Below are 13,705 nucleotides of genomic sequence, written 5' to 3'. Positions count from 1 at the left end.
GCTCCTGGCATTTGACTTTTGGCCAGTTCATTGATTTATTAGAATCTTCACCAATAGGGGGCAGCTGGGTAGCTCAGTGGATTGAGAGCCAGAACCAGAGATGGGAGGTCCTAGGGCAGACCTCAGACACCTCCTAGCTGTGTGACCCTGGGCAAGTCACTTAACCCCCATTGCCTAGCCCTTACCAATCTTCTGCCTTGGAGTCAATACTGCAAGGCGAAGGTAAGGGTTTAAAAAAAAAAATCTTCACCAATAGATAAGGGAGAAATGGATCTTAAATTTGTTAATTGTGCTACTTTTGAAAACAAAGTGAGTGGGGAGGCCATTGATTTTTAATTAATAAGTATTAGTTTAAGGAATCATTGATGGATTTCCTTTATTAAATGTTATGCTATTATGGCAGATTGCTCTGGGTGTGTGGTTGTGTAGTTGTGTGTGTGTGAGAGAGACAGCCCCATTGTAACATCTCACTCAGTATTAAGTTTTGCCCTTACCAAAATGATAACTTCAGTGGCTTCAAGGGGGTGTTTTAATGAAGGCGAAGAACAGAAAGAGTCCTAGGGTGGAAAATAAGGGGAGGCTATGAGAACTTAAGTAGGGTCAAAACCTAGTCATTCCCTTTTCCAAGATGGTCACTCCTCTCTCCGCCTCTCGAACATGGAGGCTATTTCCGGTGGCATAGAAGCCAAAATGCTTTCTGACTCAAATCAAAATGGCATCCAAAGTTTGAACTAGGATGGAGCAGGTCGACTTTTTCCCCCCTTAGTTAAATCGGCTTTTTTACTTGGGGCTTTGGCTGGTCGGGCGAAGGGGGCGGGGCCCAGGCTGCCCAAAGTCAAGATGGCAGGCCACTCCCATTTGTGTGGATGAAGGCAAAGCTCGCGCCGCTGGTCTCTGCCAGGCTGCCCTCTTCAAAAACGGCCGCCGATCCCTATATAGCGGGCGACGGGAAGCCTTCCGTTCGACTTCCGCTTTCCCTCAGTAGACATGGCGCTGGCCAGCGTGTTGGAGAGGCCTCTGCCTGTGAATGGTGTCGGGTTTTTCGGGCTCGGGGGTCGCTCAGACCTGCTGGATCTGGGTCCTGGAAGTCCCGGGGATGGACTGTCCTTGGCGGCTCCGGGCTGGGGCGCCCCAGACGAACCGGGGATCGAGCTTCTTCACGGAACTACCACTCTGGCCTTCAAGGTGTTGCAACCGGGCCTGGGCCCAACCCCCGAGCCCCCTCCTCCTCTCCTCCTGGGCCCTTTGCCTTCAGCTCTCAGGCTACGGAGACCCTGTTGGCTGCGGTCCGACTCTTTTGGTTTCCTTTGATAGAAGTCGGCCCCTCCTGGCTCTCTCTCCGGGTCTGAGCCGACGAGTTGGGGCCTGCGACGGTGCCGTTGCTGGTGACGCCCGGGCCGACCTGGGAGGGTGGGGACGTGGTGGAGGATGGGGAGACCACGGGGGTACGCGATGTGGGGCAATTGGGGCCGGGAAAGGCTGCGTGCAGCCCAGAAGGCCCTGGAATCTCCAAAGTGCTATGTCACTGTGCTGAGGGGGAGTGCCCCAGAGCTTGGAGTCAGGAGATCTGCCCCTGGTCGGAGCTCTGTGGATAACAGTTGTGTAGCCTTAAGCAAAGCAGTCCACAGCTCTGAGCCTTGGGGCCCCTTAACTTTAAAGTGAGACTAAAACCTGGTGTGGGCCAATAAGCTAATCCTCTTTGGAAGGCCGGCAGGGAGGGTGAAGCTGATTCAAGCCCCCTAGGATGCTTAGCGTTGCCAGAGCCCCAGAGGTGTGACTTGTCCAAGGTCTTTCAACTAGGCAAAGACTGAAGTAGGATTTTAGACTGGCTGGATCCAGGGAGCCACAGGACTTCTCTAATCTGGCCTTTAAAATTATAGGAGGGAAAATGCTCTTTGGGTGAAGTCCTGAGGGGGACCAGAAAGTGACTAGGGGAAATATACATGTGGAACCTGACATTGGCTTTGTGTCTCCCCTTTTCTCTCTCTATCCAGTTTCGGCATGGCGTGATTGTTGCAGTGGACTCACGCGCCACAGCTGGTGCTTATATTGCTTCCCAGACAGTAAAGAAGGTGATCGAGATCAACCCTTACCTGCTAGGCACCATGGCTGGGGGAGCTGCAGATTGCAGCTTCTGGGAGCGCCTACTAGCCCGGCAGTGCCGCATCTATGAGCTCCGAAACAAGGAGCGGATCTCTGTGGCTGCTGCCTCGAAGCTGCTTGCCAACATGGTCTATCAGTACAAAGGCATGGGGCTGTCCATGGGTACCATGATTTGTGGCTGGGATAAGAGAGGGCCTGGTGAGTCCTGTTTCTACCTTGTCTCTGAGGAGGGACAAATAACAGAGAGCATGATACAATTGCTAGGAAGGGCTATGTTGATGGCTCTCTTGACCTACCTGGTTTGGCTTTGTCTTCAGGCTAAAAGCCTCTGGAGGATGTTTTGTTCACTTAGTTTTCAAAAAAGATACCACAACAAACTTAATGTTTAATAACCCTATCTGGAAGGTTTCCCTTTCTGACAAAACTTTCTGGTATCCATTCTTTTCCTTACTTTAGAAGAGATGGAGAACAGAAGGCTTTATTCCTTTTACCTAGCCTAGGCAGACTTTTTGGAAATTCTGGGCTTTGCACTGTTGAATGCTGAGTTGGAGTGAGCAAAGTTAATCCAGATTTGGGCAAAGGAGGTCAGTATAAAAGAGAATGCTGGGAATGAAGCTAAATGGCTAGGGTGATGCAACTCCCCCTTTTCCCTCTGACTCCATTCCAGCCAATCTCTCCTCTGAACTCCTGTGGTATTGGAAGTGCAAAATTGTGAGATGGCCTTTAATTTGTACTAAGATGAAGAAGTATTCTCTTAATTGTTTCATGTCTCCTCAACAAGTTTATTAAACTCCCTAAGGACAATGTGACCTTATTTTGTCTGCCTCTTAGCACATGTAATGTGGTGCCCAGTATAAAGTGTTCACTGATTAAATGCCACCAGTTGGTTGATTTAAGTGGAGAGAGCAGGCCAGGACAAATTTCTTGATAGGAAGGAATGGTTTCATATAGATTTGATGTTTTAAATGTGACTCCCTTCAATTCGCCTCATTTTTCAAAATATTTTTAATTCTTTTTAACTCTTCCCTTCTGTCTTAGTGTCAATTCAAAGACAGAAGATTGGCAAGAGCCAGGCAATGGAGTAACTTCCATTTTGGCTTGCCCAGAATCATGCAACTAGGCAGTTTCTAAAGTCATATTTGAACTCAGGTTCTCCCAAATCCAGGCCTAGTAACTCTCCACTGTGCCACCTAGCTGCCCCTGAGAAGTATATTGTTTCGGTTAGTCTTTGTTATCATTATGGGATGGTTAACTGGGAGCTTGCATCTGAATGCTTTGGTAGAGTGTGTGAGGAGGTGGTATTGTCTTAACAAGTCTATAAACTGGCTAACTTGCTTTTACCTCTTCTAGGCCTGTACTATGTGGACAGTGAGGGAAACCGTATCTCTGGAGTCACCTTTTCTGTGGGTTCTGGTTCTGTCTACGCTTATGGGGTTATGGACCGGGGCTACTCATTTGATCTAAGCGTGGAAGATGCCTATGACCTGGCCCGGAGAGCCATCTACCAGGCTACCTATCGGGATGCCTACTCAGGAGGTGTGGTCAACCTTTACCATGTCCGAGAAGATGGCTGGATCCGTGTCTCCAGTGACAATGTAGCTGATCTGAATGACAAGTATCGGGGAACCAGCCTCTGAAATAGGTCAAGGGGTGGCTTTTTGGTTTCTTGGGGTGACTAATATTTGATGCCAGGGATGTAGAATTCACCATCCAGAACTGGAAAGCAACCTTGTTGTTTTTCCTGCCTAGGACTTGATTATTTTTTAAAGCAACTCTTCACTGATCGCTGTATGTTACTGATTTGTTAATAAGCTGCTGTTGAAACAAATGTTCATTTTACTTTGTTGTTAACATTATACAACTCAACCCCAGCTAGTGTTGTGTCTTTTGTCCACGCCATCCCTCCTTCATGCACTTTATAGTCAAATAAGCCAGGACAGTGGGAGGGATGCACTGTAATTACAGGAAACAGTGGTGTGAAGACTTTGTCTGGTGAATACATTAATGTGCCTGCTCAGGAGGTTAATAACAAAGGTAAAGGAGAAAGAGGCAGGGAGGAGGGGAAAGACGCTACCCTGGTGCAGTTTGTAAAGAGATGAAAAGTTGATGAGGTGGAAAGATGCACAAGAGGCTGTGCCAGGCAGGGCAGCAGAGGAGAAGGCTTTCACCTGGGATTGGAGAGGGGAAGCTGGAACTACAAGTACAGGGGAAATGAAAGGCAGGGGGGAGTGTTCTTGGGTTTTTGAAAGAGGGAAGGGCTTAGGTTTGGACCCTGGAGAGGGAGAGTTTAAAGTATGAGTGTGACCCCCAGACCCCCTCGCTTGCTTGCTAGTGTACTGCTACTCTAATTGGTAGCTATCCTAGCCTGGGAATGGGGTGGGATGGGGCCCATGTAAAGTTGCTAATGTAGCATTTGTGGGGGGGAAGAGGCCCCACTTTGAGCAGAGATGGCTGATTTATCACACTGAGCGCTGAGGGGGTCCCCAAGCTATGGTGGCAGCAGATGGCAAGGCCTTCTGTTAGGGAAGATAGAGGAGGTGTTTGAAGGGAGAAACCATAAAAAATAGGAGAGGAGGGAACCAGTTTAGGGTCTGATGCATAATCTTCTCTTGGCTATGCTGGGGTGGACCAAAAAGGCATCAGCAGCCCAGTATCTAGGTTTAGATGGCAGGGAGGAAAAAAGCAGTCCTTAAGAATGCTAACATGGGTATCATTAATCCAAAAGGAAGGCTCCTAGAAGAAAAGAGTAATAAGGCCTCCATCTATCCACACTGCGGTTGCTTCCTCTCCCCTTGTTGCTCTTTCCCTCCCTCCTCCTCTCCTTTTCCTTCACCCTGTGTAGTCTCTGTATTGATTGATGAGGGCTGTCCGCCAGGAACTGATCAAGGCTTGTTAATTGCATTTGTCAAATGCAAGGAAATTGGGAATTAGTGAGATCGGGAGAAGTGAGTTTGGAAAACAAACGACTGGTGCTAAAGGAGATTCATCTTGATGAAAAGTGCCTGAGGAACCCCTCTCTGCAGGGGAACTGTTAGGATGGGCCTGGAGTAACTCTATAGCTACTCTTGGCAGGAGATGTATCCTAGGGTTCTGTGGGCTTGGAGAAACAGCAAATTATTGGCTATGGCTCAAGGCACATTTCCATTCATCTTCTTTTGGGGTGGTAAGGGTAGGATTATACCTGGCTGACTGTAGAAAGGATAAAGAAGAAAATACTCCCCCCTTGAGCTTAGGAAGGAGAATGTTGAAAATCAGCTAGGTCTCTCCAGATACTTAGGTCTAGAGATGAATAGAAAAAAATGGAGAGACTCCTGGGTCCCAAAGAGTTCTCTGATTGTATTTATTCTGTTCTTAGTGAGTCTGCAGGGGATCCTGGAAGACGTCAAAGTACCAAGAGTTTGGGGGTCCTTCATTCTTAATTTTAAAGCAAAATACCAGCACCATGGTATACTGATTTTTTAAAATCACAGGTTAATTCTATTTCACTACAAGTTGTGTTTTTTTTTTACATTGCAAGGTTTTAAAATTACTTGAAATATTTAGTGGGTAATAAAGAAATGGTATAGTACCTGTCTTGTCTTTCCCTTAGTCCTGGCTTTTGTGACTACAGTAGAAGTACAGCCTGACTGCCCTCTAGGCTAAACTAGGAAACTGTAAGTGGAGAGGTATCTAGGTTAACCCCATTGTTTGGTGAGAGACACCAATGGGCACATGCCTATTAGATAAACTGGTACCATAAAGTCTTGGGGTTTGAGGCTGGAAAGCCAAGTCCAAAGTCCAAAATTCTTTTCTGAAATGTCCCTATTTCTTGCCATTCCATATTTGTACATAGAAGTAGAGGTGGTAGTGGATTTGTAGTGGGGAATCTGAAAGGAGGCACAAAGACTTCTCAATATATGCTGATATTTTGCTGTGCGTGTACTTGGGGAGAGTCATCTCTGGCAGCGATGTGCTATGTCTCAGTTTGCATGGGGATGATGGATGCTGCTCAGCTCTTGGGTAATGTTGTTGGATGGAACGTACCAGTTCAGGGACTCCCATCAGATTCATTTCCCAGTGCAGCCCTCTTGACAAAGGATGATGGAAAGGAAATTGCCTTAAATAGCTGGAAGATTAATTTCTCACTGTGTTCCCAGGCGGCCCAGTGACTGGGCTCATCAAACGACAACTGACAACTTTCCCTCCCTCCACTGGTTCAGTAACACCAAACCCTAGCTCCTCAGGGCACATAATGGGGCCAGTCTCATTAGGCAGGGAGCAGAGTGAGCCTGGAAGTTCTTTACCCTTCTCTTCCTTGGAGGAAAGACTAGGGAGGAGAGAGAATGCTGAAGAAGCTAAATAGAGTAACCATCTATATCAGTTTAGGCCTAGCATCAAAGGCTAGAAGGAAAAGAGTAACACTGCAGGATATTTGTGGGAAGTTCAGGAAGGTGGGGAGGGGACCAATATAGTGAAAGCAAGGACAGACATATATTAGTTACTATTTTTTCTTTGGGCAAAACTAGGCAGGCAGTATTTTAATATCCTCAGTTAGCAAAGAAACCTCTCAAAACCATTTGGATGGTGGGAGGTCACACTGAGGGGGACATGGTGTGGAAAAAAGGAATTTATTTCAGTTAAGGGTTCCACAGGATCTGTTAGGGTAGAGGAGTGAGAGGAGGGATAGAGAGGAAGTGGGGTCACAGCCTGAGAAAGGTAGAAGAAAATTATTTTGAGGTAGAGGTGGACAGTGGGATGGGGAGTGAAGGGAATGACTGGCTGTCCCTCTTCTGGGGAACAGTGGAAATGAGCACAATTCTGCCATTGAGCAGCAGTTATCAAAAAATGTTAAGTTCTTTTTCTCTTTTCCCTAACCCAACAAATATTACGACAAGGCATATCTGCCGCTTCCCCCCAACCCCCCTTTTTCTTTTATCTAGTTTCCCCTCAGGAAGCAGGGATTTTGATGGGAAAGGTTTAATTATAGAGGCCAGGAGGAGGGAGCAAACAGCAGTCAGATCTGTGCTGGATCAGCGACTGCCTAACCCCTCCTGCCAGGTCCAGGACCCTTTCTCTCCTCCCCCACCCAGTCAGGTGGGCTTGTCCATGTCACTACATCCCTCTCTCTTTTTTAGCTAATATTGGCCTCTGAGCCAAGCTCTCACTTCCTGGGGCTATGCCTCCTTGAAGCATTTCAGTGAAAGCCATTTCTAAAATGTTCTGTTTGCAATTGTTAGTGGGTCAAGCAGAAGAAATTCTAGCTATGTCAGCTTCTTGGATTTATTTAATCCAACTTGTTTCTCCCTGAAGCTTTTGCCCTGCCAAGTTAAGTGCCAAACAAAAATTGGTACTTAACCCTTTGTAATTCAATTGAACTGTAAATATCATTGGAGATTTGCCTTACTTTTAATAGGAAACATTATCATGGTCCATCTTTTTCATTGGTTCACCTTGGATTTTTCCCTTCTCTCTCCCTCTTTGTGTTCTCTCATGCTCTCTTTCATTTTGTAAAATTCCCTTTTCTTCTGCAGAATTTAAATAAAAACCAATCAATCAATAAAGCAAGTGCAGCTTATGGTCTTTGTAACCAGAAAAGGTTATTGCCAGCTGTGTAGCACCTGAAAATCAGAGACTATGGAGGGAAACAGATGGAGTAGGAGAGATCAAACAACAGAGAGATCTGGAGAAAAATGATGAGACAGGGAGAGATATAGAGAGAATGAAATAGGAAAAAACAGGCAGACAGTGAGTCTGACAACTGACTAGAAAGGGAGCCATGAAGACAAAAAGATGGTTGAAGACATTGATGGACATGGCAGAACTGTGTGAAAGAGAGGGAGCCTGCCAGGAGGAGGAAAAGGAGACTGAGAAGGACAGTAGACACTGAAATAGGCAGGCAGGAAGCAGCCAGAAGCCAATGGATAGTGAAACATGTTTCCCTTGAGAGATCATTTTTCCTGTTATCCCTGATGATCCTGTGCCTCCCTCTGTGCCATCTCTGCAAGGAAAGAGTGGATAGATTTGAGCTCTCCCAAAACCATTTTGTCTAATCTTACTGTGTGTCCTATAGAATAAAATAGGAAGCCTCTTCCTTTCCAAATAAGGGTCAAATTGTATAGTAAACAGTATCCTCTATCCAGGATTTTCACATTTTAGGCTTAATTCTATGGGCATGGGGACAAGGAATTGATAAGTATGACCTGACCTCAAAGCTTTCTCTTTTTTTTTCCTGCATTCCCATCCCATTTCCTCCAAATCTGAGATGTCACAGGGGAAGGGAAGTGTGGAGTTCACAACTGGAAATTATTGTATCTATTGGAAATGGAGTATTGTGATGGGCATGCCCCATGTGCCTTGCCAAGAGGGGAAGAATGGGAATTATTGGTGTGGTCAAGAGGCAAGGCATATGGGGGTAACTTGTGTGAAAGTGAGAAGAGAAAGCTGTTAATTAAGGGAGTATGGTCTGAGCCCTACCACAGGTGGCTTTTCTGCCTTCCTCCAGTTAGGTCACTACCCAGGGGACTTTAGAGAATTTTGTGCTCCTCCGTGTATCCCAGCTATGGCATGATACACGCATCCTTTCATTTACTGCTGCTTATTTCTTAGGTACTGGCATAAAGTGTTGTCTGATCATCAAACTACTCCAAACACTGGGGTTGTGTAGGAGGACTGGTAATCACCCAGTCTCCCTTGGGTCTTGAAGCTTACTTGTATATTTTCTTTTTAGGAAAAGAAGGCACTGAGGCATTTACATCCAGATCCAGCATCACTCTAAATTTGAGAACACTTTTCTTTCTTTTTTTAAACCCTTACCTTCCATCTTGGAGTCAATACTGTGTATTGGCTCCAAGGCAGAAGAGTGGTAAGGGCTAGGCAATGGGGGTCAAGTGACTTGCCCAGGGTCACCCAGGTGGGAAGTATCTGAGGCTAGATTTGAACCTAGGACCTCCAGTCTCTGGGCCTGGCTCTCAATCTACTGAGCTACCTAGCTGCCCCCTTTGTGAACACTTTTCAAAGGGGAAAGCATCCATGTTTGTGATTCAGAGTTTGAGTCTAACAATCCCCAGTTCCTTTGCTAAGTGACAGTTATATTTCAAATATTTTATTGTGGTCTTCGTGCAACATCAGAAAGGACCTGTTGATTACTCTTTCTTTGTTCCATGTGTGCATGTCTTGTCACCCAGTCAGAAAATAAACATTTTGGGGGCAGCTGGGTGGCTCACAGTGGATTGACAGTCAGGCCCAGAGATGGGAGGTCCCGGGTTCAAATTTGACCTTAGACACTTCCTAGTTGTGTGACCCTAGGCAAGTCACTTAACCCACATTGCCTAGCCCTTACCACTCTTTTGCCTTATGCTAGGGGTAAAAATTATGGTTGGATTGACTATTTAAGAGTATGATCACCAAGAATTTAATTACTAAATTCCAAAGAATTACTAAAGTCAGAATGGCTTTTATGGTAGTTTTATTTACAAATAAAGAGAAAGAAAGTAAGGCGAATGAGAGAGCGAGCTAGCTGTTCTGGCCTGGGGTGAACCAGGCAGGGATTCAGAAGCCCCAGCAAGGGGGTGCCCAGAGGATTAATTTAACAAGGCTTCCAGCCTCTCCCAACACAAGGGGCCTCTCCAGAGACTGGTGCCTCCAGAAAAGCCAAGGAAAGGGAGTCAGCCCTTTTCTCACCCAGTGTCAGTCCAAAGGGAAGCAGTCTGAGGTCTCAAGCTCCAGCTCCTCCAAGGCCAAGTTCAAATGCCAGGACCCCTCACAGGAAGTGACCGCCAAATTTAAAGGCAGTTCTTTTGCGTGGTCCACCTTTACATGTGCCAATGGTAGCTTAAATTTGACTTTGGACTGCCCCGGGTCACAGACACCCCTCCCCCTAAAAATCTAAAGAATAAGTAGGGTGGGGTTAATCCCATCTTCACACTTAGAACCAATACCTAGGATTGATTCTTAGAGGGAAGGGAAGGGTTTAAACGAGAAAAGGAAAGGAAAGAAAAGAAACACTTTATTTTTTCTTAAACTTAAATTTCTTTTTAACAACATGTGGAGGGGGCAGCTGGGTAGCTCAGTGGATGGAGAGCCAGGCCTAGAGATGGGATAGTCCTAGGTTCAAATCTGGCCTCAGACACTTCCCAGCTGTGTGACCCTGGGCAAGTCACTTGACCCCCATTGCCTAGCCCTTACCACTCTTCTGCCTTGGAGCCAATACACAGTAGTGACTCCAAGATGGAAGGTAAGGGTTTAAAATATATATATATATATATAAGTAAATAAATAAACAACATGTGGAAACAATTTTTGACAATTATTATTAGTAGACATTTTGCAACTCAGATTCTCTTCCTCCCTCTGCCCCCTCACCCACCCTGAAGCAGTAAATAGTTTGATATAGATTATACCAGTGCTGTCATAGAACTTATGCTTCCATATTCCTCATGCTGTGATAGAAGATATATAACATATATACAAATTTTAAAACTCATGCAGAAAATAAAATGTGAAATGGCCCCCTTTGATCTTCCATCAGACTCCCAATAGTTCCTTCTTTAGCTGGGGATAGTATTTTTCCTCATGATTTCCTTGGGTTTATCTTGGAACTTTGCTTTGCTGATAATAGTTTAGTCCTTCACAGTCAATCATCATACACTATTTCTGTTAATGTATACAGTGTTCTTCTGGTTCTCATTTCACTTTGCATCAGTTCATATAAGTCTTTCCAGGTTTTTCTGCTCATCATTTCTTCTGGTGAAATAATAAGCACTCTAAAGACAGAGACTGCATCTTCTACTTCCCTATTAAATGGGATAATATTTGTAAAGCCCTTAGTACAGTGCCTGGCACATAGCAGAGGCTTAATAAATGATAGTCCCTTCCCCTTCTGTCTCCCACAATGCCTACACAATGTTAGTGGTACACAGATGCTTTAAAAATTCTAATAGGGATTCTCAGTCTTTTCAGAGCAATTCCCTATTACTATTTGATTTCATGACCTTATACTTTCTACCTCCTAAAAGTATTGTGGAACCTGCTTAAAAAAGAAAGAAAAAGTTGAAGGAGCATCGAGGTGGCACAATAGATAGAGCACCAGGTCTGGACTTGGGAAGACCTGGGTTCAAATATGACCTCAGGCACTTTCTAGCTTTGTGACCCTGGTTAAATCACTTACCCACAATTGTTTGCTTAGCTGGGATTTCTGCAGTTGTTATTCTGCTCTCCATGTATCTCTTGAATGGTTGCTATTCGAGGAACAAGCTTGTCCTCACACAAAACAGAAATGAGCTCCTGAAGCTTTGAGCTCTGGAGGGCTGGCACTCGTGGAATGTTGTTTTTTTGTTTTATTTTGTTTTTCTTGTAGATTCATGAGGAGAGCGCCTGGCTGGCAGACAAACCAGGAGCCTGGGAATCTGGATTCTCCCTCACGTGCAGGCAGATTAATGCTTGATGTCAAAAGCATCAGGGAATCTTGAGCCCCCAAACTAACTGATCTTTGACAAACTACTTTCTTTGTGCTTCATTCAGCTTCCTTCTCTGTTTGAAAAGACCATCGCTTGCCTCTTTCCCATGAATGCAATGGAATATTTCATTTCTTGGCTTAGTTACTCCTGGAACTTCTTTTACTAGTGCAAACAGGCAACTTCTCCGCCACCTACACACTCTTTTTAGTGTTGATTGGAACCCTGAAAGTGACTTGTCTTCACTTCATTCTACAGCTAGTATCTGTCAAAGGCAGAAACTTGAACCTAGGCCTTCCCAGCCACTGGAAAAGATTTTAAAGTCCTTTTGTGCCTATGCATTTTACTGTTTGAGAGCAGCCAGCACATTACCATTAGAGAATCCAGAATGGAAAGAAACCTTGAGAAATCTAATCCATTCATAGGCAACAAACATTAAGGGTTCCTGGTGTTCAAAACTCTGTGGTAGGTGCTGAGGAATATACACATTTTAGAGGAGTGATGGTACTTGTCTTCATGGAGCTTAAGTCCATGCCCTTGCTTCCAGGAAGGGCTTTATTTACATCTAGAACAGATGGGTATCTATCCTATTCTTAAATACCTTCAGGAAAAGAGATTTCCCCACTCTTCATTGGATGCTATTAGTATTTAACTGCTCTTTGATAGCAGAAGTTTTTCATTTTATTTAATCTAATATCTTACTGCAGTTTAAGCTCTTATCATTGATTTTGTTCAATCAATAGCCTTTCTTACCTTGCTTCCTTGCTTTCTTCTTTCCTTAGAAACCTGCTTTTTTCTCTCTTTCCCCTGCAATACCCTTCATAAGAACACTACTCTCTGACCCTTCCTATCTCTCCAAATTCCAGATCTCATCTGATTCCTCCCATGTCTTTGGGGCAGATCCCCATCAAGTTCTAGGATTCCCTCCTAGAGTTCAGTGTCTTATTGCATGATTGTCAGACTTGCCTTTTACACTAAGTAAGTTAGATTTCACTATAAAGGAAGGTCCTTTGGGATTGTACTGAAGAAGCAGCTTAAAATGAATAAACCTAGTTTATTCAAAGTCAACTAAGCAGCTTTTCTTTACCCAACAAGTCATCCATAAAGCCTGAAAATCTCAGACCTTTTGGAATAGAAATTCAGTCATTTTGAAAAGGAGAATAAGAACATTTCCTGTGATATTCTCATTATCTTAAAGGACGAAAGATCATAGCTCAGACGTTCCACCAAAGATCCCTTTTGGGTTCTGCCCAACTCTGAGATTCCAAAAGGGGAAAAAACTTGGAAAAGAAATAGCTTGGCAAACTTAAACTGTGACTTCTGCTGTCATGGGACTATAATTAAATTACATCCTAGGGATCCTTGAAACGGGGCTTATAGACCATTCTCTCTCCTAGTCACTAGAGCGAAGACAAAGCTTTTCTTAGTATATGATGTGTGAACTCATAACAAGAAAAAAGGACAAGTGAATAGCATAGCAAGGTGTAACTGATTTTAATTTTTTCTTTTCCCCTTTTCAACTTAATACTTCTTTAAGACTTATCACTTAAGTTTTAGGCATTCTGATATCTTGATATATACTACTGATTATTTTTTATTTAGAAAGCAGGTGTGTTCAACATGGCCAGATATGTTATGGGATTTAAAAAATAGTTAAATCGTGAAGAAAAAAAACCATAAAAAGTCTACAAACTGAGGGCAGTTGGGTAGCTCAGTGGATTGAGAACCAGGTCTAGAGATAGGAAGTCCTGGGTTCAAATGTGACCTCAGACACTTCCTAGTTGTGTGACTCTGGGCAAGTCACTAAACCCCCTTAGTCCTTATCACTCTTCTGTGATTCTAAGTATTGATTCTAAGATGGAAGGTAAGGTTTTTTTTTAAGTCTACAATCTTTAGAAATAAAGAAAATATAAATACCATTTAATTTAATCTAATTTAATCCTAAATGAGCAAGTCACTTAATCCCAATTGCCTAGCCCTGCTGCTCTTCTGTCTTAGAACTGATACTAAAACAGAATATAAGAGATGAAAGAAAGAAAGGAAGAAAGAAAGATAGAAAGAAATCTACATATATGGACTAGGAAGGCGTAAATGCTATTGATTCTAAAATGGAATTTTAAATTTAAATTTAATTTTCATTTAAAATGGAATTCTAAAATGTTTAAAAAAAG

The 13,705-nt window shown here is 44.0% G+C and overlaps 1 protein-coding gene across 1 annotated transcript; it reads left to right on the top strand.

The window, feature by feature from the left end:
- The first annotated feature begins 814 nt into the window (after nt 1-814).
- PSMB5 (proteasome 20S subunit beta 5) lies at nt 815-3,974 on the top strand. The gene is made up of 3 exons (XM_001379903.5): nt 815-1,185; nt 1,995-2,301; nt 3,454-3,974. The coding sequence occupies exons 1-3, from the start codon at nt 988-990 to the stop codon at nt 3,738-3,740; spliced, it is 792 nt and encodes a 263-aa protein (XP_001379940.1). The 5' UTR covers nt 815-987; the 3' UTR covers nt 3,741-3,974.
- Nucleotides 3,975-13,705: the final 9,731 nt, after the last annotated feature.

This window comes from Monodelphis domestica, chromosome 1 (genome assembly GCF_027887165.1).
Source record: "Monodelphis domestica isolate mMonDom1 chromosome 1, mMonDom1.pri, whole genome shotgun sequence".
Lineage (NCBI taxonomy): Eukaryota > Metazoa > Chordata > Mammalia > Didelphimorphia > Didelphidae > Monodelphis > Monodelphis domestica.
The sequence above is the reverse complement of the archived record's forward strand: the minus strand, read 5'-3'. Positions and strand labels throughout refer to the sequence as shown.